The sequence below is a fragment of the Poecilia mexicana genome, unplaced genomic scaffold (assembly GCF_051168715.1).
Source record: "Poecilia mexicana isolate PSO_F unplaced genomic scaffold, ASM5116871v1 scaffold_3, whole genome shotgun sequence".
NCBI classification, from domain to species: domain Eukaryota; kingdom Metazoa; phylum Chordata; class Actinopteri; order Cyprinodontiformes; family Poeciliidae; genus Poecilia; species Poecilia mexicana.
This window is the reverse complement of record NW_028263372.1, coordinates 2,324,886-2,349,695: the sequence shown is the minus strand read 5'-3', so window position 1 is coordinate 2,349,695 and position 24,810 is coordinate 2,324,886. Positions and strand designations below refer to the sequence as shown.

Here is a 24,810-nt window from a genome sequence, read left to right as displayed (position 1 = left end):
AACCTAAAGTAACAATAGAACTACAAGGGAGACTGAAGGAAGGAATAACTAGATAAAAACAGAAACAGCCAAGAAACAAAATCTCAACCCAAAACCAAAGTCCTGACAGATAAATGATTGCAACCAAATACAATTTTCAACACTGCTCCAAAGATAAAGGGTGTTAAATGAATCTTTTGACCCCCAACACTGTAGGTGTTTTATTTATATATACACTGCTCAAAAAATAAAGGGAACACTCAAATAACACATCCTAGATCTGAATGAATGAAATATTCTCATTGAATACTTTGTTCTGTACAAAGTTGAATGTGCTGACAACAAAATCACACAAAAATCATCAATGGAAATCAAATTTATTAACCAATGGAGGCCTGGATTTGGAGCCACACACAAAATTAAAGTGAAATGTTCCTTTTATTTTTTTGAGCAGTATATATCACTTTGCCTAAATTTGTAAGCTTGAAATATTAACAATCCATGCAGCTCTGGTTCTTGCAGTAATTGTGCTCTGGGCCAGCCCCTCCTTCTGTTGCGCTCAATCCAATTAAACTGCAAGCAATTAAACAGGTAATGTAATCTACCAGTACTCAACAGCAACTAAGGGACACTTACTCCACTACACGTGCATACAAGTAGTAGCAAATTTGTTCAGGGATAACTGACAGATAAGATATATTTTATTTTCTAGTTCTTGGCTGCCCCACCTCCTTCTGATACTGCCCTGGGAAACTGCCCAGATCAAAAACCAACACTATGCACATTTTCAATAAATGTTTAAGTTTTATTGTCTCAAACCAAACCTTTCTGAAGATTCAAATTTTTCTAGGTTTTTATATTCAGGAAGGTTTAAAAGAATTAATTTTGTTTTAAAAGTTTTAAATCTAGAAATCTCCGTCTCCATTCATTTCTGATGGAACTTGGGTGTGAACTTGTTCATCTTTTCTGTCGTTCATTGCTCACCCTGTGTCGAGGCCATAAGTTGATTCAGTTAACTAGCTAATTCTCTGCAGGAGAGTGACTTTTATGTCAAAATAGGTTGTTTGATTAATCATTATGCATGCATAAAATTTTCAGATGATTCACATGCACTAATACTTCAATGTTGACAGCCCTAACACACACAATTTTTGATTGAGTTAATTGCAGGGTCTGTAATTAAATATTCTCAATCTCATTTTAATTAAAAACTGTATAACAAAAGAGGCAACATTTTCAATTCAAAAACCCCTTTTGCTGCTAAAAGGGGTTATATATCTGAGCTCAACAACAAATATTTTTTGTTTTTAAATCAGTTAAGTTGTTCTGATTGGTATAAAATGCTTTATATCCATTCAGCTTTCAAGTGTTTTGGAATTTTTTTAAAAACTGTGGATGCTGACATTAGCACTGTGCTGCTGCAACATGTTTAGCGTTTGGATACTATCTTAGGTTTGAATAGCTTTGCTGATAGGCCATCTCCTTTGTGCACAGCCAGCGAAAACAAACAATAGTCTTTTCCAGTGGCCCACCAAATTGTTTTTTTTTTTAAAGCAAGTTAATTCCCAGTGGGCCAAGTGTAGCAGTTCTGTTGCTGTTGAATGCAAATTTTTCTTGTACAGATTTATGGGTGTATCAGAGACATCCATAAGTGTGTGTGTATTTGTATGTTTGTGAAACCTGTCCAACATAGGTCTCCCAGCACTGGTCCTGTTGAGATCGTGCATTTTTCTCAGAAGGAATTGTCTGGTTGTATGCAATAACTAAGCTGCTCCTGTTGTGGATGAAGTTGATTGCTGTGCTGATGGTTGCCATGGTACTGTTGTGATGCTCGGACACAGAGATCCTTGGTACTTGGGCAGAGAGACTGGATATGGTGGAGCTGGTGTTGGTCCAGTTACTTGAACTCTCATGAGGCTGAAAGATAAACATTATATAGTCAGAACAAAGATGAAATTATTGTTCTTGTGTAGCAGAGAGTTCCTGCATGGATGCTGTCCAGGGCGAGCACTTTTGCACAATTGCAAACCAATTTTGTTTTAAACTAACAATTTTTCATCCACATAATATAAACTACACAATAAAGAAATGCAACATCTTTTTAGAATATTTTCTTTCCTTTTCTGAGGAGTTGGGGGAGTGTAAGCTTAGAGCCTTTTGTGATGTAGAATTCTCACAGCTGCAATCAAAGCTGTGCTAAATAAACTCATGACCAGCAACAGGCCATGCAGAGTTTCCCTGTTATTAGTACATTTTTTTATGCATAGTTGCTTCAGTTTAGTTTATTTGTGTTGCACTAATTTAGAATAAATGTAGTTTTAAGGCACTTTACAAAAATTTAATTCAGTCTGATCATACAGATTATAGTCATTTGATCCTCATTATCAAATAATGCAATCAGATTTACTTTGTTACTGAAATAGAAAGAAGTCAGTCAATCGAAGGAACCCAACAGAATGCATAATACTGAACATGAATGTAGCGACGGGAAAGAAAAACTCCCCCTTACAAGAAGGGGCAGCAAACCAAGCTAGGACCAGGCGTAGTGTAACTGGTTGTTGTCTGCCACAAACAGGTGGTTTGAGAAGACAAAGCATACACACAATATGCACACAGAAGAGCTAATCCAGGTCTACTTCTGATGTAAAAGAAAAGTAGAAAGTTAATGGAAATAGAATCTTTAGTGGCTTCATCTAAAAGAAGCCACTAAAGCGTATTTTCATCATTGAAACTTAAAACGTTTGATGCAATCTGGGCCGTGATATTTCAACAGATGATTAATAGAGCTAAAACTATTAAACCACTCAGCGCAGATAAATCTGACAATCATCAATGAATACCAGTGGTCTCAGAATCAAACCCTGCTGAATTTCACGCAAGTGCTGAGGTGTTTTTTTTTTTTTTTTTTTTTTTTAACGAACATTAGCATAAAAGTGTCTTTCACTCAAGTAAGCAAGGAACTACTCTGGCATTGCTGCTATAATGCTAACCCAGTGTTCTAACCATGATAAAAGATTGCTGTGGTTAACAGTATCAAAGGATGCGGTTAAGGTTCACAAGTATAAGAGTCACAAATGGATCAGTCATTTTCTAAACAGCTTTAGGTTGTTTAGGATCTCGGGTTGTTTTGGGATTTGATTATAGATTCTAGTTTTGTCATTATTCTGTATTCCTTAATTTCTAATTCCGATTACATTAGCTGTGTTTCTCTTTTACCTCAGCTAAGTCTGTTCTTAGTTGTTCTAATTTGTATTTTTTCCTTGTCTAATTATAGGCATCATGATGTTTGTGCAGATGGATCCAAATGCAGCAGGCATTGAGTAAATATCCTGGATTTCAATGAAAGAATAAGGAACAAAAAATTTACAATAAACATCATGGAAGACACAAGAAATATAGGGAGCCAGAGCAGAACAAAAAAAAAATCACAGGAACCAGGAACAACAGGGAAGTAGCTGGATTTAACAGGATTAGACTGGTAACCAGCAAGGAGAAACTGAGATATTGCTAATTCCTACCATAACACAGTATTAACAATGGATGTCAACATCGGCCCAATTTTCTATATTTGTGCATCACTAACAATTACTTTTCAGTAGTTTAGAAAATTAACCTGTAACAGTAAAGGCTCCATTTTAAGTTAACCTGGATAAAAATTATGCAAAAATATTAAATTATACTAAGTTTAATAATAAAGCAGCAGGCTTACAAATACACATAAAAATGTCCATAAACCAGTTTTTAGATGATGTATTCATCTTCTATCAATGTAATAGATGAACTCTCACTTTGCCCAGCTATAGTTTTTGTATCCATAATTGCGACGGGATGGGGCTCCTCTGTTACACACAGTACCAGCTACATACAGCCATGAAGCCCTCCACCACCCATTTGTTGTGACCAGGATGGAGGTAAATTTATTTTCTGGTTTGTCTGTAAACTACATTTATATGGGGGAATTTTTCTGCCATAATTTGAGAGCACACATTAAAACATTTTCAATCTGAAAGCAAGATTTCATGTCTTTTGTTGTCAAAACTCTTAATATTGGTGCTTACATTTTGAGTTTGAAGGCAAGACTTCGTGTCATTCTTCTTAAAACTTCTAAGGCTTGTACATAAAGCTTCTGCCTCTACTTCAAATATTCACTGTGCTTTCTCAGACCTTTTTCCTCGTGCTCAAAACATGTCTCTGCTTATATCAAATCTCTGCTTGCAAACCTCTGCTAAGAAATCCCGACTTATTTTCTTGAGATCCCAACTTTTTTTCTCGATCCCGAGAAACTTTCCTTAGCTCCAAAAGATGAGTCATAATGAAACTATCACAGCAATGGAGGGCACACGGGGAGATTTTTAGGTTTTCATTTCGAGTTTAGGCTTAAGTATAAACATATCAGATCAACGCTTGACAGAAGGTTTTCATATAAGTGAGAGGCATCTGAAGAGTTCTGAATATCTGCTACCCAACAATCTATCCTTGTGGCAGAGCGCATAGGAAAATCTGACGGCACAGATCGGCAGATTTTCATGCAATAAGCACATCTAGACATTTATGTCGGTGTCATCTTTCAAAAACTGCAACAGTCATGTTTACAAAACCATAGGAGTTAGTAAATATAATCGGAAATCATTCTTTAAGTGACGAGATTTAAGTCAGAGGTTCCCAAACTGTGGGGCATGCCCCCTAGGGGGGGCTCCGTACCATTGCAGGGGGGGCGCGGGAAGCCGTCTGGGTGGAAAAAAAAACAAAAACAATGAACGCTGTATGCGCTGGGTTTTTACCTTAGAATGGCCAACTCTCTGTTATTCCTCTGTCAATTTGATACAGTAGAGGCTTCCACACTTCCCATTTCTGTGTCCTCTGTTACTTTTATCAGCAGTTAAAACTGTTTAATCCGTTGTTAACATGTTGTAACCTGTTTTTCCGAGCCGCCTTTAAACGCAACATGAGCGCTATGACGCTCGCGCTGGGTTTACACCTGCTGCTGCTGGGCGGAGCTACAGGTGTGTTAGAATCACGGCAGCAAACCAGCAAAAAGCAAACAACTTTTCACAGTTTTTCCCCCAAACTAACCGACTGAGTTGAGTAAAGCTGTTGGATGCAGGTAAAGTTAGCTAAAAGATGACTAGCTAGCTAATGTCAATACAGCACCTTAAGCTTGTTAACAAGTAGCTTGTAGGCTACCGATGTTGTTTATGTTCAGCTATGATTCATTTTGCCCCCAAAAAAGTTTATCCCCTCCCCCCTTGTTTGTCTGGAGCCGGGGCTGAGTATAACAGGGAGTCTCCAAGAATCCACCCACCAGCCCCTTCACTCACACACATCATTCAACCAGACAGCTATTTGTAAGCCATAGGGAGAGGAGGGGTGGGGGAGGGCAGGAGAAAGTTTGGGAACCACCGATTTAAGTGGTGATTAGCAGGTATACGTTGCATTTACATTACACTAGTCATGTGCGAAGCTTATAGTCGTCGGTCTCGGATTGAATTTCACTGACATTGGGTTTATACCCTGCTTTTCAATGGTGACTCATATTGTTATAATACACCTGACAATATTTACAGTTACTGTGTTGTAGTAGTGGAATAAGTATGTCAGACCTGCATATATCTATTTGTCACGTCAAATTTGAAATGCTGGGTTTAAAGTGATGGGCACAGTTGGCAGGCCCCTTAAAATTTCTGCAGGAATTTTCTAGTTTTCAAATACAATACTAGTCATAATACTACGAGAACCAAGTCGTATTAGCAGAATATATTGGCAGAATAAAGATGCAATATTGCCGGAAGAAAGTCGTTAAATTAAAAAGCTCCGATAGAGTGATATGTAACGTGACCTTCGCAGCAAGTCTGGCTCTTTCTGTTAAATAAAAAGTTGTTGTAACAATTGTGTTTGGGTTTCCACAAGGTTAAGTTCCGATGCACTCGTGTGTTTGAAGAGGAAAAAAAATGTCCGTAGCGCTCCGATGTAAAAATATAAACAAAAATTTATTCCACAGTTTTTGAGTAAGTCTTTACAAGAGCAATAAAGTCCTTCACTAACCTCTACAAACAAACTACGGTTGAAAAACCGTGTGGCTCAGTCGCTCCCTTAGCAGCGCCTTCCCTTCTATCTGCCGTCTCCCTTGGCTACACGGCCCACCTCATTTGCATAAAATTGCCAGGTGGCCAATTAAGCTATAAAACATACTTCTAGTAACACTTATTCACAGTAAAACATCATGAAATTAGTTACATGCAATATTAATAATTCTACCTAAAATTTCAACAAAAACACTTAGTACATTTCTAATTAAGCAAATACATTTTAACAGTAACTGAATACTTTATACATTAACTTGGCCTCCACATTCCGGCCCCTAATTGTGACCCTATTACACAATTACCAACTAAAACTTGTGGAGCCAAGGTACTCAAATGTCCTTCAAAATAAACAACATAAAAAGATAAAACAAATTTATCAGTATTTAAGAATGACTGCTTCAGTCCGATTCCTGTAAAAGACAAATCTTTGTTATGGGTCTGTCCATCGTGTTTGTCTTTGTTTTGATTCTCACTTGACGCACCATTCCTGTCTTGTCAGAGATGGTTTGGATTACTTTCCCTGTAACCCAAGAGTTGCGTGGAGCTGTATCATCAACAACAAGCACGATGTCTCCAACTGCAAAGTTGCGAGATGGACGGGTCCACTTTTGCCTTTCCTGAAGCAGTGGCAAATATTCTCTTGTCCATCGTTTCCAGAATATTTCTGACATATATTGTACTTGCTTCCATCGCCTTCTTGCATAGAGATCTTGCTTGTCAAACTGTCCAGGAGGAAAAGATGGTTTTGTTTTTAGAAGCAAGAGGTGATTGGGAGTGAGTACCTCCAAGTCTTTAGGATCACTGGATACCTTAGTTATCGGCCAACTATTAATAATAGCTTCCGCCTCACACAGAAGTGTATGTAGGCCCTCTTCGTCCAGTGTCTGCAGTCTTAATGTGGCATTTAAGATTTTCTTCACTGACTTAATTAATCTCTCCCAGACTCCACCATGGTGGGATCCTGTGGGAGGATTGAACGTGCATTGAATGCCTTGTTGTTGAAGGTGGCCTTCAATCTTGGACATGTTCCATTCATTAATGGCCCACAATGTGCCTAAAACTATATGTTAAATGATGCATTCGAATAACAGTGACAGTCTGTCTGAACTTCTGCCAGACAAATATTTGATCAGAATAATTTTGTTCAGCTCCAGTTATTATTCCACGTGTATTAAGAAATAATTATATTGCACTTTATAACAACCAGTCATGTTAACTAGGCATTTGTCTGCCAGTCTACCATTCTGACAGTGAGGAGCAAGGGACATTTTTGAAATGGTATTTAAATAAATGCTGGAATATGATGACATTGTTTTTTGTTTTTGTTCTTTTTTTAAGTGACCACAATGAATTGAGTCATCACCGACTATGAGAATGTCCAGAAGAGATTCACCAAGTTTGAATTCATGAAAAGGTTTTCGCCATGATTAACTATTGCAAGAACAGCTGTAATTTCGGAGCATTTCTGGACACCTTCAAAGAGCTGCTTCCAGGAAATGAAGACAACAAGAAGAGCTCCTGTTTTCAGAGCATTACAGGAAGACTATTATGAAGGAGATGGCTGACATAATCAAAGCAAAAAATGTTACTGTTGAAAGAACCTATTTTCTTAAGTTACAGAATAAGTAATTCTGTTTTAGTTTTTCAATCAGCATTTCAGAGTAACAACATACTGACCAGACGTTAAACCCTCTGTTATCTTAGAACAAGTTATCTTTAGTTTTATTCCAATGTACAAAGGGTTTGTTCTACAGTTATGATGGTAGTTATAAGTAGTCCAGTGTGTTTCACTTCATTTGAGGTAAGACTTAATATCAATAACTCTGTTAGCATTGCATTTGACACTGTAATACTAAATTACATCTTTATAATTGTTGCTACTAGTTTCAATTTACTTGAGGTAAAAGTTAATATTAATGACACTGTAATAACACTTAATGACATATTCATAACTGGTGCTACTTGTTCCACTTTAGTTGATGTAAAAGAAATTGTTAATGAGTCTGTTATTAAATCATTTGACTGTGTAATAAAGCTTAGTGAAATCTTTATTGCTTGTCCTACTTGTTTTGCTTTATGTGTGGAAATATTAATCATTGTTAATCATTGTTTTGTTAAAGCTTTTGCTAGTGTAATAATTAAATCATTATGACTACTATTATGACAAATTTATGTTAGATCATGACTTCTTGGTTAATGACAAGTTGTCATAATGAAGACATTTTGAATAATGTCAACTTTGTATTAAAAGTGTCATTATTTACTGAATGACACTTTATGACAACAGTCATAACTATTCATGAAGACTTATTCATGTTCATGACAGGTGTTATGTTTATGACAGTGTCATGACAGTCTTATTCAACCCCCTTCAAATAAAGTGTTACCAAATTATCAGCGTTTTAAAATAAGAAAATTGGATTCCAAATTGCCTCCATGTCACTTTGGGTTGAAGCAGGAATCTGTTTTTTGATGAATTGCTCAGGCAGGAAAACGAGCAAGGTCCAGGTGAAAAATAAATCTATCTGGGCTCGTAAGATAACTAGCGTCTTTGTTCAAATGTTTAGAAAGGGAGAGACTCCAGATGTAACTGGCATGAGAAGATCCTGTTTTAAGAGTGACTTTTGCTCTCTCTGCTCTCTGACCTTTGCTCTCTCTTTCTCTTTGGTTTTGAATAGGTCTTAAAGAAGGTGACAAAATCATCTAGACCATCCCATTTAAGTAATTTGAAACTGTTTAGAGGTTTAGAAGGAGAGGAGACACCTTCAATGCATATATTAAAATTAGGACGACACCTCTTAATAAAAGTCTCCACTTCTCAGCAGCAAGCCGAATTACTTTGTTTGCAGCCGCATGAGCAGTTCCCAAAGGCGCCTTTGCTTTTTCTCTCTTTTTTTGTATTTTGTTCATTTTTCTACTTTTCTCAGGTAATTAATGTCTGTTTTATGGTTTGGACTTCTTGATGATTTGGGTGTGATGCTGATCTGTTTTTTCTATGCATTTAATTGTCTGAATAAAACTCTATATATGTCTGAAGTTGAATGCCGACTGGTTGTTCTCTGTGTGGTTTCCACTGTGTACATGCGGAACTCTGGATTCGGGAAACTAGAGGAAAGCAACGAGTAAAGAAGTTTAACAATTTATTCCTCTAGTATTAACTCTATCATTAACGTGACACAAGGCTATTCATTCAGTCAGGGCGTGATGCTTACACTAGCTATATGCATTGCAGGTAGATTGTAGTTGTGATACAACATTATTTTGTACTAAAGCCTGCTCATACGGCAAGATTTGCTCCTGTTATGTGGCTGGACACACGAACCGATCGAATCTGTTGTACTTTTATTGCCTCTTGTGGTCACAGAAGTTTTGAGAATCGGCCGACAATCCTAAAATCGTGCCGTGAGAGCCAGACTTAAGACTTACAAGCTCTACTCCTCTCCTCTGTCTCGACCACTGACCTAATGCTCTGACTCTGGGCGCTATGGTAACGTTTACACATCCCTTCAAAATAAGATCTAGATACACCACAAAAACGAACATTTCACTGTCATGAAAATTTTAACTCATGACGACAAATTAATGGGAGCCCTGAGCTTGTTATTTGTAACAAGATGGTCCTATCTGGGAAACAATGACGCCTGATGCAGAGGGTGCTTGATCTGTAATGGCGAAGCAGTTTGAAGCTTGATTGCCTCATTAGTGAGTCGGTGCATATTATGCAGAGCGGGCTTGGAATGTGGGAGTCACCGACCGGTCCGGGATAAATCCATTCTCCTGTCTCTGGTCTTTTTCCCCTTTTCCACATAAACTTTCCAAAGATATCTATTTCTTACTCATTGTGGGCTCAATATTGGTGCGCAAGATGTAACCGAGAGAATCCGGTTAAAGGGTTTTCAAAATAAAACATCCTCCAGACTCAGATAATACATAAAACGAAAATATTTATTTCTTGTGCGGCCCGGTACCAATTGGTCCGCCCCCAGTGGTTGGGGACAACTGTTATAGACTACCATGTTTTCCTTTAATGAATCCATTTGAGTTATTTACAAAAGGAAGTGCACTAAACCTTCTAGGACACATGATAACCTGTTTATGGCACAGGCATAAACAGGTTATTTCTACTTGAAAATCAGACCGACATAATTTTAAGTTCTACAGACCAGTAATAGAGCTGCATGTTGGATAGAAATAAACCTCCCAACTGTTTGGGTTTAGTGAAAGTGAAGAACCGTTGACGTTTGTTGTTCCAAACAAAATGGGAGATATGAGAATTAAGGGATTTAAAGAATGTAGAAGACAAATAACATGGAAGATTTTGGAACAGGTAGCTTAAGTGAGGGAGAATATTCATTTTAATTGTATTAACCCTACCGTGAAGTGATATAGGTAAAAGGGACCATTTTGACAAATCATTCTTGATGTTAGGAACTAGGGGGGAAGAGTTTGATGAGAATAAGTCATTCAAATTGGGGTAATAAAGATGCCCAATTACTTGAAGCCTCTTTTAGATATGTGATTAACATGCTCCAACCCCATCTCTTGAGAGATATTGAAAAGAGAAACAGATTTGCCTAAATTAAATAGTTCTAGAACTAAGTTAACATAAACGTTATTTTTGTGTTCTGAAGGTAGTTGGTCACAAGAGAGTTAATTTGAAAAATCTTACCAAAAAAGACGAGAGAAGTGGATCAACAATCTACGGCTAAAAACAGGAGGTGCAGAAACCAACAATGCCAGAATTTGTACCGCCCACTTTCTAACAGGTAAGGATTGTATCTTTTAAATTATATTTCCAGATCATTTATAGGTCAGTTACTTAGAAAGACAAGCATTCATATGTCAGGTAAGATATATATGATAAATATGTATAAGATACCATGTTTTTAATGGGGTTTGCAAGGAGAAAATCTGAGCATGAATACAAAGATTTGAGAGAGCACAGAATATTTGAAAGAGAGCATAAGTTTTGAGTGAAAACGTTACAGGTTTTGAGAACAAACATGAAATTCTGCTTTCAAATCGAAAATGTATGTTCTCGATATATGGTAGAAAAATTCCCCAATATTAAGGTACATAGAATCCCAATACTTACAGCAGAGCTCATACTGTTGACTTTATCCAAGAGGGCAATAATGAGGCTGTAGAGGTTTCCCAGATATAGAACAAGGACTCTGTAAATACATAGCACACAATCTATAAAATCTGATATATTGTGTGTACTTCATGGTCCAACACATTCTTTCTCTCTACTCATCATATATGGATGCTTGCTCAGGTTCCCTGAGTCACATGTTGAGGCAACAGGCAACCTTCTTATCAGTAATTGACATGCAGGGTGTTTTCATTGAATGTTACAGAGCTCCTTAAGCATTGGAAACTGATGACCTAGGAACGAAAATCTGTGAGTCTTTACATTTTTTTGAAAAGCATAAAACGTGCTTCAACTCATTCACAGTTGATGTATTTGTATGCTTAACAATGTTGTTTATTTTACTTCAGATCTCTGAATATGTGCTGCTTATTTTTCAACATTCAATTCACCCTGCCTGAATGTCGATTCCTGACGAGAAGAGGATACCCGTTTCCTGAACATGCGACTCAGAGGGAACCTGACCGAGCGTCCATATATGACGAGTAGGGAGTAATTTGTGTTGCATGGTCAGAGTAATTCCTTGGGTGGATTTTTATTACTTCAGTAATATTACTTCAAAATGTATTGTAGTGCTCCTCTTACTTGGTTTTGGGAACTCTACACCTTTAATCATAATCATATTTTCCAAGCACTGGATGTTTATTTTATTTTTATTTTGCATGTCTTATTAATCCCATTGCATGCTCTTGCCAATGAATGTTTCACTGATAATGTCTAGTATGTAAAAACATACTAGACTATGGGTTAGGTAATAAAGTGATTTTGTATAATTTCTTTTCCCTTGGTTGTCTTTAATGTCATTATTACAGGTCATATTAATGTTTGAGTTGGCTATGTTATCTGTAAACATTTAATGAACGTTTGCAGACGATGCCTGCTGGACGTCAAACTTACACACCTTTAAATGTCAAATGTTGTCTGCAATCATTCAGTGAACATTGGTTGAACATCTGCAGACAATGTGCACTGAATGTTTAATGGTGTTTCATTTGATGTCTGCTGAACATTCTTGGCAATGTTCAGGGGTTGGTGTCTTAACGATCAATGCTAGCTGAGATGTGGCATGCCAGAGTTTCTGTATACTGACTGATAAGCTTTCTTAGGCAGTGGAACAACACAGGCTGTCTACCACAGTACTGAAAATGACCTCTGGGGCATGTTAAAGTTCAATAGGTGCTGCAGAATTTCACTAAGCTCTTTTGTACCGCCCTTCCATACTCTGGGGCTGATATTGTCAATGATGAAAACTAAACTTACAGAACACATGGAAATAAGGAGGAACCTGAGCAACAACAAAAGTTTGACACAAGAATCCAGTGAATGTATGAAACCAAGGAGCTTAAATAATGTTGTGATGTGAATGTGACATGGAAATCAGTTGAGTACAGTAAATGAATACAGAACAGCTGGGTGAAACTAAGGTGGAATAATGGTATGAACTAATTGGCAATACCAGGATTAGAAAATATTGATCTCAAAACAGTGTGAATGGGAGATACACACTCTGCTTAAACTGGATTAATTAAAAAAAAAAAAAACAGCTTGACTTTGGTAAAAATAAAAATGAAACTAAAGAAATTAAAAGAAGCAGACTTTATTCCAATCTACATGTCCATGGTGAAAAATATTGATGTTGGTTAATGTTATGTTACTAGGAAAATTACATTATAAAAAAAAAGACTTTATCAGAATTCACAACTAAGGATACATTATGCAGATAATGGTCAGTTAAATTATTACCTGGCCAGCTGGAATCTCAGAGAGGTTCTTGGGTGATACATCTCCAACTGGGCAACCAGCTCAAAAGCAGAAGGGGCAATCATAGTGATGAGTGAGACCACCACACTCACCTGAAGGGACACAAATAAGACAGCAATTTAAAATAAAAAGAAAAAAAGATATATGTCCCTTTCACAAAATAAACTACACCAGACCAGGCAAAACAATAAAAAACAACAGCTCAACAGAAAGTGAGAAACCTGGAAATTTTAAGACGTGTTACTGACTGGACAACTACAGTTTGCTAAAATCACCCAGTGAGATCAGCAAGTAGGTTGACTAAAACTCTGAAAAAAAGAAACAATCCTCTCTCTGGGTGCTGTTTTCCCTTTGTTCAGTTTTGTTTCCAGTTTCCATTTGGTCCCTACCTCTACTGGATGTTGAGTAATCAAATGAAACCAATAATTATGATATATATCTTGCTTCAGTACCTCATTCTTCTCCCACAACGTCAGCTCTGGCTTTTCCTGCTCCAGTTTCTGGGATCGGTCTACCACAAAATAGATGATGTAGATGCTCCCAGCTAGTGACAGCAAAACCAGGATATTGGCTAAAATACGCAGACTGATGAGAACTGCCCTGAAGAAAAAAATAATTGATCAAATGAATTTAGTGGAACTCAAAAATGTATAAAGAAAAAAAAAAGCTTTACATTCAGTACATTTTATCAGTGAACCCTCAGTGCTAGATGTTTTCTGGTCTATGTTGCGATTACACAGTAAAATTAAGTTAAGCTAAGCCTAAAATCCCCTGGCAGATTTAGAATTTACTGCTTTTATAGTTTTTATGGCAGGAAATGAGATAGACATCTCTCTAAAGATAAAAAAAGTACAATGCAATGGAAAAATAATTTTAGAACAAAATATTTTTTGCCTATTTTTATTTGAAAATAAAACAAATAATATTATAATATTCATGATAAAATAATAGTTTAGAATATTTTTGTCATGATGTGTTGTAGGTTGATTGTAGACTCAACTGCAGAACAGCGGAGGTGTAGATTTTGAAAATATTTAATGAAAGATGATGAGCACAAAAAAATTAAAAAAGACACAAGGAGCCAGAGCAGAATGAAAACCATAAATCCAATGAAAATGACAGCAGACAAAACAGAACCAGAGAAAATAAGAGCTCAGAGGAGTAACAGGGGCAGGGCGACTTCTACGCCCCTTGTTGCCTCTCTGCAGGCCCTTCCATTTAAGTTTCTCATATTCAAGCAAACGTTGTCTAAACCCCTGTTTGAATGCCAATCCTGGAAAAATCATGGCCAAGTCATCTTCTTAAATCAAGACATACATAAATGTACTTCTCTGTAAATGAATTAATTTAAAATAAATAAACATAAAAATGTGAATAAAATATTTACTGGCCCACCAGTTGGGCTTGCCGAATACAACAGGGGAGATCTAAAATCGCTCTGGTCTAATGATTTTTCTTGTCTCTTTGTAACAAAGGCTGCAGCAACAGTGATGGACAGCAATGGAGTGGCCATTTTTAACTGGGCCTAATGAACCCAATTTAAGCTTTGTTTAAGCCCTTAAAGGAACTGCAACAGAGTGATTAAAATAAACATGGAAGGTTCAGGGCAACCAGTTTAAATACACCTAAAGATTTTTATTCTCACTTTCATAATCTGAGGGGGACTGAGAATCAATCAAGGACATTTTTATCTTTTCTTGAAAGCCAACATGACCAAGAATCCACTCAGATATAATAGGCACTATGAATCTGATTCAGAAACACTGTTAAAATTGGAACATGCTCATGCTTTTTTCTCTTATTTAACTAGAGGAGTCTTTGTTAGTGCCAAAAAACAAAAGGTTATACACAGAAAACACTTACAGGCTCGTATCCTTCTTCTTTTCTTGCTCTTCAACAATTGCTTCCTGTTCAAAACAACATGAATCAACCCACTTGTTAAATTCAAGATTTGTTTCGATTTCAATTCTCAGATTAATTGAGTTTAATCCAGGTTAGATTGTTTGCAAGAGTTTTGTGTAAGTGTTTAACTGACCCTGATGTTGTTGACGATTGCAGCTCCTTTGCACTCTGCAGCTTCCGGGTTACCAATCAGGTAATCCCAGGCACAGAAAACTCTCCAACAGAATGTGAAGTTTTCATCAGAAGCACTGGCCAGACTCAGACGAGAGTTCTTTGCCATTCTGGTGGAAACATTAAATGTATTTTTTTTTAAGAGTAGACAGACTGGAGCTGAAAATACATGATAAGAACCTTTAGATAGGTAGTAAATAGCACAAACATTACTTGCGTAACAGGATGATGAAACTGTAGGCAAAAACAGCCATCCCAACAAGGAAGTATGCAAGTGGGAGCCGGTATCCAGCACTGCCAATCTTCCTCACGCTGCCATAATAACCATAGAATAAAACAGAGTACTGCAGGTAACCCTGTGGTGAATCATACACAAAATACAGTTATATATAAAAATGTATATATTGAGGATGATTCTAATAAAAGGGATGAGAACTACAGCTAATATACAGTATGTTGCATGTTAAATTAAATATAACTCTACAAGGAAAAGAATGATGTAGAAAGAATGATCATACCATAACTTAGTGACTTATGGTAGAAGAAATTGATTAAACTGACCTTGAAAAAAAAGGAGGCACTAAATTCATGTTTAAGTGAAGATCTATTGTGTCTATATATAGTGTTATTGACCAACAGTAAGAGGAATGAGAGGCTTGCCCCAAGAGACCAGATGGTGTCCAAGTCTTGGGCTGATGCAAGATGCTCTTTGGGGATAGTTTTACTTCTTGTTGTTCCAAATGGAGCTCCAGCCAACAGCTGGAACAGGATAAGATAAATGCAGAAAAGATCAATTTTATCACACTTGCATCAGGGAAAATCTGACAGGTGGCGTCTCAAAGAAACACAGCAAACCTTCAACATTTACACCATACAGATACACTAGAAAGGACATATTTGTTACAAAAAACCCCGTCATATTGTCAAGTTTAGATGAGCCACACACATATAGCATTTCATATCTGGTCACATAAGCTACAGCATTAAAAAAAAAACAAAAATAGGAAACTGACAGAACCTCCTTAGTGTTCGATGGTCAATGATTTTAATCACTAAAAATAGAAAATCCAACCATTTTTGAATGTGGAGAATAACAAGGTTATTAAAACCTGGGTGATACAAATAGATAAACAGAACTATAAGATTACACTGCAAGGATGACAGTGTAAGTAATGTCACTGGAAATTGCTTGTGTCTGCATGTCACTAACAACAATAAATCCAGCATCATGTTTCCTCCTCTTTGGTTCTCTGCAGTTTGAACATATTCCCCAGGGATAAGTTTTCAGCTATGAATAATGCTCTATAAAAAGACAAATTATTGTTTACAGAGGGAAAAAAACAAAAGAAAATAAATTGAATTATCTCTACATTTTGAACATTGGTAATAAATTGTAATACCTTACAATAAAGTGGAACAGAAAAGTCTACTTTTAGTTTTTGTTTTAATTAAAACTCAAAGTATTTTGACATTAAAAATCATATCACCTATTCACAGACAAAAAAGCATTTACAGACTGGTAGGTAAGGTTGTGAGAAGAAACTGGAGTCCAATTTTCAGCCTCACAGTTACTCATTATGATTACTCCTCCACTGTGAGTCCAAACCAAACATCTCATAAATCAACTGTGATCATTTTGGACTTATGTTGGTTATATAAGTTACTGAGAGGCTAAACGGAGCTAATTTATTTCTGTGCTTAGGGCAGAACTCTAAATCAATTACTCCTAACATATACGTTGTCCTTAGAATCACAGTAAAAGCTACACAGAATTTGGATGGAATTAATATGCTACATAATGCTTGGTGAAAAATTATTAGTTTTTTTTCATTAGTTATAATGATATAGTGGATCACCAAATTCTTTTAAATAGACTACAACATCTGGTTGGCCTTTCTGGTACTGTTCTTCACTGGTTCAGCTCCTATCTCACAGATAGAACTTTTATGGTCAGTGTGTTCCTCTCAGGTCCATGATGTTAACTGTGGCGTCCCCCAAGGCTCTATTTTAGGTCCCCTACATTTTAATTTGTATTTCTTGCCGCTTGGTAGAGTCATCAGGAATCTGATGACTCTCAGCTCTATGTCTCGTTGTCTCATGACGACCCCCAGCCAATCACTGCACTTTTTAATTACATTTCAGACATAAAGGCCTGGATGGTACAGAACTTTCTCCAGCTCAACCAGGACAAAACAGAAGTTTTAATCATTGGACCAGAGGATCAGAAAGACATTCTAATTGAAAAAATACAAACTGCGTCTTTTAAACCTTCAAAACAAGTCAGAAGCCTGGGTGTTCTTCTTGACTGTGAGCTCAGTTATTCCACACATTAAACAAATAGTGAAAACAGGATTTTTTTAAATCTAATATATAGCTAGAGTTCGCCCTATTCTCTTTCTCTGATACTGAGACTGATGCTTTTATTTCCAGCTGTGTAGATTATTGTAATGCCCTGCTTCCTAGTTTCTCTAAAAACACTCTGCACAGCCTTCAGCTGTTACAAAACTCTGCTGCTCGAGTGCTAACCAAGACCAGAAGACAGGCTCACATCACACCTGTTTTAAAATCATTGCAGTGACTCCCAGTACCCCTCAGGCTTGATTTTAAGATTCTTTTGGTTTTTAAGTCTTAATGATTTTGTACCATCTTACCTTGCAGAGCTGCTATTACCTTATGAACCTCTGTGGACTCTGACGTCCTCTGGCACTGGACTATTAACAGTTTCAAGAGTCAGAATGGTGAGGCTTCATTCCAGTATTATTGAACCCGTTTGTGGAACAATCTGCCAGAGAACCTCAGGGCCGCAGAAAATGTTGCTGTCTTTAAGAGCAGGCTCAAGACCCATTGTTTGTTTTTGTGGGTTTGTTTTATTGATTGTTTATTGATTTTATTGTGCACTTTGAGTTGCTTTTAATATGAAGGGTGCTTTATAAATAAAATTGGGTGACTCAGTGATTGATTGACATTTTTTTTATGTAATAAAGACCTCTTTAGGATTATGTGATCTGGCTGGGAAGTACTAAGATAAATGCCTTTCATTCATATAAATTTAAATTATAATCTTAGGCACACTCCTTATACAACATGACAACGTAATCAACATCAGAACTAGCTTTCAGCATATCTCATAAGAGGGATATTTTATGTCATCAGAATTTGTTTTGGAACAAAAGTTTTACAATATTTTTTTTTGCTTTTTTCCCCCTCAAGTTAAACAATTGAAACAAAATATGTTTTCTTACTGGTCTTGGTGGAATATACACTGCTCAAAAAATAAAGGGAACACTCAAATAACACATCCTAGATCTGAATGAATGAAATATTCTCATTGAATACTTTGTTCTGTACAAAGTTGAATGTGCTGACAACAAAATCACACCAAAATCATCAATGGAAATCAAATTTATTAACCAATGGAGGCCTGGATTTGGAGCCACACACAAAATTAAAGTGAAATGTTCCCTTTATTTTTTTGAGCAGTATATTTTCTTCTAATGCTGCGTTCACACCAAACGTGTCAGGCACATCTGGTTTAAATTCAAAGTCTATTTGGAGGCCTGTCTAGGGCGCGTCACGGCGCAATTCGCACATCCAGTGCTGCATAATTTGAAGTGTTTTGAGCATTTGGCACAAGTCCAATGCTAGAGTTGGAAAATCACAACTTTTGCCACTCGATGCGGACTATCAACCAATCAAAGAGACTCAGCTATGTGGTGTAGTGGTAAATTTTCTGACGTGATATGAGAAAAAAAAACAACTATGGAGGATAAACTAAATGTTGCTGTTTGCTCTCGTCCTATAACCTACGACCAATCAAGTTATGACTACAGAAACAGGAATAGAAAGGAACTTGCTTAGAAGAGGATGTTATGGCCCTGGGCCTTATGAGGTGGGATGCAGGTGTTTTTGGTGTCTGCCCTTGAGCTCCCCCTCTTTACAGGTGTTACTGATCTGTTAATTTGGAGCACAGAATATTTAAACCTGGCCGTCTCAACCTCTGCGCTTCTTCTCCTGCATACTTTGTGCTATTTTCACCATTCAACTTTTATACTATTCAGCTTGCTCTCCTAAAGCCAGCTATATCTCTTGGTATTCATAACCTTCATACTTTTTATAATATTCAGCTTTTTATTCATTTTTAATCCTATGGGGGAAACTGCTCCATCATGTGGCAGAATTGAGAATTACAATATAAAATGTCCGTTGTGTTTCACAGTGGATGTTTCAGGTCCTGCCTATTAATGGCAATCAATCATCCAGTTTCAGAGGTGTCATGGAGGAAACAAGGCAGTGGCCATTTTGAAGTTGGGCAGTTTAACAGCTTTTATGCTGTTTAACACCTGGGAATAATTTGAGCTTTTGACATTGCTTTTTCCACATGGTTTTTGTAGTCACCATGCTAAACGATGCCTCTACAAATGTCAATATGGCTTTCATTAACCCACCATTTTTATCAGAAGGATTAGGGAAAATTTCTGTCCTTTTCAAATTTTAGGTTTTACATGAGGTTTGTTTTTACATTGTATACAATATATTACTTCTAATACTATGTGGGTGTAATTTTTGCATTGTCCAAAAGCTATTACTCCTCTTCAACAGTTTTTCTATTATGATAATACCATTTAAGCACTTTGCAGGATTATAATTTGTTCTGGTGCTTCTGCCCATTTCTGACATTTCTACAAGTCTTCAGCAGTTAACGTCAAACGTTTTGGCATTTTCAACAAAAGCATTCAGCATTGACACTTGCATTTTCGCAGGAAATGCACACTTTCTAGTTATTTTTGCCTTTGCTAAAGTTTGGTTCAGTATATGTAAATGTGAATTTGCATTTTCAACTGAGACTATGGACACTGACCTCTGGTAGGACCACAAAAGATCCTGTCATGATGGTGAGGACGATGTTAATCCCAAACAACCAGCGAAGAAAGATAAAATAGGAGGCCACGCCTGATCCAAAGTGACCTCAAGAAAAATAAAAATGCTATTAAAAATTTATGGAAAACATTTCAAATACTGTCATTTATTTTCCCCCCTAATAGCAACAAACACTAATTAGATTATAAATAAATCTGCCCTTTAAAACAAAATGTACAGAAACAAGGGAAGAAAAGGCAACACACTTATAGCAGCATCACTTTGACTCTGCAGAAAAACATTACTTACTTTCAATTTTTTTGATCCTCACTTCCCACGGAATGAATGTAACAACAATGTTGTAAAGCACACGGTAAAGTTTTTTCAGCAGCTACAGAGGAGAAAAATTAAAAAAGCACAAAGCCAGAAGAGTGGCATTAGCACAATGCAGAAGATAATATCTTGTTCTAAAGTTCTAAATTCTCTTCAGTTCATCCATTGTAGTTTATCATATTTTATCCCTAACCCCTAAATCTAACTCCATGGGAGAGCCCAGACATCCTTCGGAGAAAACTCATTTCAGCCACTTGTATCCGTGACCTCGTTCTTTCGGTCATGACCCAAAGCTCATGGCCATAGATGAGGGTAGGAAAGTAGATTGACCGGTAAATCAAGAGCTTCGCTTTTTGACTCAGTTTTCTCTTCACCATAATAGACTGGTACAGGACCCACTTCACTGTAGATGCTGTGCCAATCCGCCTGTTGATCTGCTGCTCCATTTTTCCCTCATTCGTGAACAAGATCCCAAGATACTTAAACTCCTCTACCCTTTTCCATGGCTTAAGGGACTCAGTCTAACCCTTCTCCAAGTCCACAAAACACATGTGGACTGATTGGGCGAACTCCCATGCGCCCTCCAGGACTCTGCTGAGGGTGAGAAGCTCGGTCGCCCGGGAGAGACTCAGAGTAGAGCTGCTGCTCTTTCACGTCGAGAGGAACTAGTTGAGGTGGATCGAGCATCTGGTTACACTCATAGAAATGATTAGTGGCAGAGTTAAGTTTTATGCATTTACATCTAGTTGATTTTATGTAGAAACTCATATTTTTATATAAATGCCTTTTAATTTATTGTCTACGTAATCTAATCAATTCGAATATATGTGGAATGGAGTTAGTTAGCATATACTTAGACATTTTAAAGTTGTAAAACAAACAAGAATCTGTTTTTTTTTTATTTAGTTTGGTTTTCATTCAAGTTATGAGAAGCGAAATAGGAAAACAAAAATCATGTCTTGCACCAGTAGGCGGTAATGTTTCTTTAAGTTGGCTGCCAAAACGGTAAAAGAAGAGAAATAATTTGTGCCAGAGTTAAGTTTTATGCATTTACATCTTTTTAATTTTACTCAAAATCTCATATTTTTATATATATGTGCTTTTAAATTAATTATCTACATCATCTAATCAATTCTAGAATGTACTGAATGTGATTGGTTAATATGTACTGACAAAGTCTAAATAATTAAAGTTCTAAAACAAACAAGATTGTTATTTAAACTTTATGTGAATGGTTTTTATTGAAGTTATGAGAAGTGAAATGGGGAATCAGACACAATGTCCTGCATCAGGAGGTGGCAGGAAAGTCCCTTTAAGTTGGCTGTCACCAGTCTTAATATGGTAAAAGAAGAAGAGGATGTACTTTCCCCCAGCATGCAGTTCCATGTGACGGATATGCGACTGTGACTCTGTGGGTAGAGTAGTCTTCTTGTGAATGGAAGGTTGGGGGTTTGTTTCCAGCTTCCTTCTGCCACGTGTCAATGTGCCTCTGGGCATGGCCTACTGATCTGCGTGTCTATGGAGAGCCATTTCAGCCAAAATTAAATAAATAAATAGAGAAGTAAAAAGGAAATGAGTAACTGGCATCTTTATTCTTATTTATATTTATTCTTTTATACATATTTTCTTCCTTATTAATTTATCCTTTTCCCATTTTCAATTTTCTATTTTCATTTATCCTTTTTCAATTTTCCATTTCTATTTATTATTTTTCATTCATCCTTTTTGAATTTTCTTTTTTCATTTACTCTTTTTCCCAGTTACTGGGAAAAGGGTAAATGATAATATGATAATGAGGAGTGGCAACGTCATCAGGCTTCAACTTCTCCCAATTGGTTGGTTAGCGTTGCACCATACTTTGCTTCAAGAAAGATAGCAACCTACCACCGGCTTATCGGTGAGCTGGAGCTTGGCAACTTCTTTAGAAAATAGTGCTATAACTCCTGACTTTATTATTTTTCGCATGGACACTCAGACAGAACATGTGAGCGACTCATATGGACTCTGAGGTTCACCAGAGTTTTGTCTGGGTGTTCATAGTTTGGACGAAGTGGCTGCTGACGTTGGTTTACAATTGAAGCTTCTGGAGTCCTCCGCTTGCCCAGATGTTGCTAGGTAAACTAATGCTAATTATTTTCCAACTACACTCATATTTAATCAAGTAGAGTGTTAATGAAAAGTTAATATATTTAAGTTATTCAGCTCACAAATAAACTCTTTGTAGAGTAATTACACAGACTTTTCAAAACTTTTATTCATGTCAATGATGACTTCTTGGTTACAATTAATGAAAACATGGCATTTAGGTTTAGAATATTGCATCAGCAGTGAAAAATATGTTTATTACCTGCTTAAATGTTATTTTTAAAAAGTGCAAGCCTCCTTGTAACTCATTCTAATTTATTAAATATTACTACTGTGAAACCTCTGTTGTTTTTGTCAAAACTACAGCTAGTTGGCACCACACATTAATTAATGTTTTTATCATGTATATTTTCAGATGTTAAACTGTCACAGTTGCAGGTCTTTTGTCTCCGTGTCATCCTTCACAGACTCCCAGTGGGTTCACAACTTCAGGATATCCAGAGGCCTACACCTTTCTGGAGCAGAGAACACCTGGTCAAATGCACTGGTGACACATTCATTTAACAAAATCTGGCCAATGTTCTTATAACTTTGGCGTGCAAGAACAATCTGTATATTACTGGTTTGAAGTAACTAAATATATTTGAATTTTGACCATCTGATCTGGATCTAATGAAGATGAATAAAGCTGTGTTCCTTCTAATCTGTGCAGTTCTAATTTATTCAAATCTCGTGTTTTCAAATATCCTAGAGACACTAAAATAGATTGTTTGGGGCTTAAAATAGTTTAAACTCAACATAATCTTCATAGAACAAAGCTACAAAAATAGAATACAGTAATGATTGAAGGTTTTGGATCCATTTTATTTTTTGGTTTTATATTACACTGAAGATTCTTCAACATGACTGCTGAACAGTGAGTGGATAGAAATGTGTAATATAAGGTAGAAATTAACAAACTTGCCATTTTGTTGTTTTTTTTCAATAGCAACTCTAACAGTTATTTCAAACTGTTTGAATAATGACTGTGTTCACTTATGGATGTGTTCATCCATAAGTTTTCACTGAACACTGAAAATTGGAAATGAAAATTCCCAATTTTCATTTGGAATTCTGCAATGTAAATATTTTAAACTGCTCAGTCCTCAGGTCAGCCTGCCCTGCATTGGTCAGGTGTTTCCTTCTGTAACACAGCTGGCCTCAATAAAGGGCTGATTAGCAGGTTTCTGGATGGAAAGGATGAGCTAATGCAATCATTTGCATCAAGTGTTCTAGAACAGACATATAAAATGTGCAGGGCAGTTTGTAACAGACAATTTATAAAAACTTTCATCTTGTGTTATTTTCACTCTGTATCTGAAGTTCATCACATTTCTGGATGTTCTGTGTTTTAATAAAAGTTAAGCTGGCAGAGGATTTTAGCAGGGCCACATCACCATGAAACCTACAACATATGTGTGTGGTGGGTTTAAAAAAACAGACTGCTATGTTTGAGCACAACAAAATGAATTTTTCCTCTGATGTTTGGCTGAATTCTTTGTGGAGGTTGGCCATCTCTCTGCTTCTTCCTGAAGGAGATCCATCAGAGTACTGGTGCTGCTCACAATGCAGACGGTTCTCCTCACCGTTCACCATGTCAGCCATGGCCCTCTCTCAGTGAAACTCTCAACAGTCATTCTTTTCCTTGATCCTTGAATAAACATAATGACAGAATGCATTCTGAGTGTTATTCCTGATTTGTTTGTTAATTGAAACATTGTCTCATATCAAAATAAGACTAATTTATTTATTTATTCCCTTAACAGCCCCTTCTCCTGTTCTGTTCAGAGTTTAGGAGTGACTACTAGACCTGTCACAATAACAAATGTTGCTGAGTGATTAATTGTCCCAAAAATGATTGCAATAAACGATAATATTGTTTGAGGAGCTTTTTACATTGATTTAATGGAAATGACATAATAATCCAAGCAATATCATACCAAAAGTACACGTTATTTAAAAAAAAAAATCACTAAACACTGGAACTGTTAAACAAAACTCAAATGAACTCTCAGTTTATGTTAACAAAAAATGCACTTGGATATAAACTAAACAACATAAAACCAAAGTGGAAATAATAACTACATTCAACCAAAAGAGTACAGATTATGAAATCTGTTGTACACTATATTGCCCTTCAGTAATAATTAGATTTAGATAGAGAAGATGGGCATATCCGACCACCTGATGCAATAGTTCACTCCTCTCTTAAGCCCAGTTCACACTACACGATTTTTTTTTTTTTTTTACCCGATTTTCCCCTTACGGCAATCTTAGAATGTTAAACGTTCTAACATTGTCGCTTACGATTTCGTAGCCGATCATCCTGTAGTGTGTCGTGTTACGAATGATCGGGTCCAGTCGTAGAACCTCCGCTCCGATCTAAAGCAAGGGGTTTCCCCGACAGGGAGCGAGAACGCAGCCTGTTGAATGTGACCGGTAGGCAAT

General features: G+C 36.7%; 1 protein-coding gene across 3 annotated transcripts in view; it reads right to left on the bottom strand.

Moving 5' to 3' along the window:
• Nucleotides 1–24,810, bottom strand: part of tmc3 (transmembrane channel like 3) — a 123,810-nt gene that overhangs the window by 81,851 nt on the left and 17,149 nt on the right. For all 3 annotated transcript variants that reach the window (XM_088004041.1, XM_088004042.1, XM_088004043.1), the window contains exons 4-13: nucleotides 20,215–20,296; nucleotides 19,907–20,013; nucleotides 15,709–15,807; nucleotides 15,262–15,404; nucleotides 15,011–15,158; nucleotides 14,839–14,882; nucleotides 13,428–13,575; nucleotides 12,958–13,067; nucleotides 11,158–11,236; nucleotides 1,660–1,896 (exon numbers count right to left, since the gene is read on the bottom strand). In XM_088004041.1, the coding sequence (XP_087860167.1) occupies nucleotides 1,660–1,896; nucleotides 11,158–11,236; nucleotides 12,958–13,067; nucleotides 13,428–13,575; nucleotides 14,839–14,882; nucleotides 15,011–15,158; nucleotides 15,262–15,404; nucleotides 15,709–15,807; nucleotides 19,907–20,013; nucleotides 20,215–20,296 (1,197 nt within the window). The remainder of the gene's footprint in view (nucleotides 1–1,659; nucleotides 1,897–11,157; nucleotides 11,237–12,957; nucleotides 13,068–13,427; nucleotides 13,576–14,838; nucleotides 14,883–15,010; nucleotides 15,159–15,261; nucleotides 15,405–15,708; nucleotides 15,808–19,906; nucleotides 20,014–20,214; nucleotides 20,297–24,810) is intronic.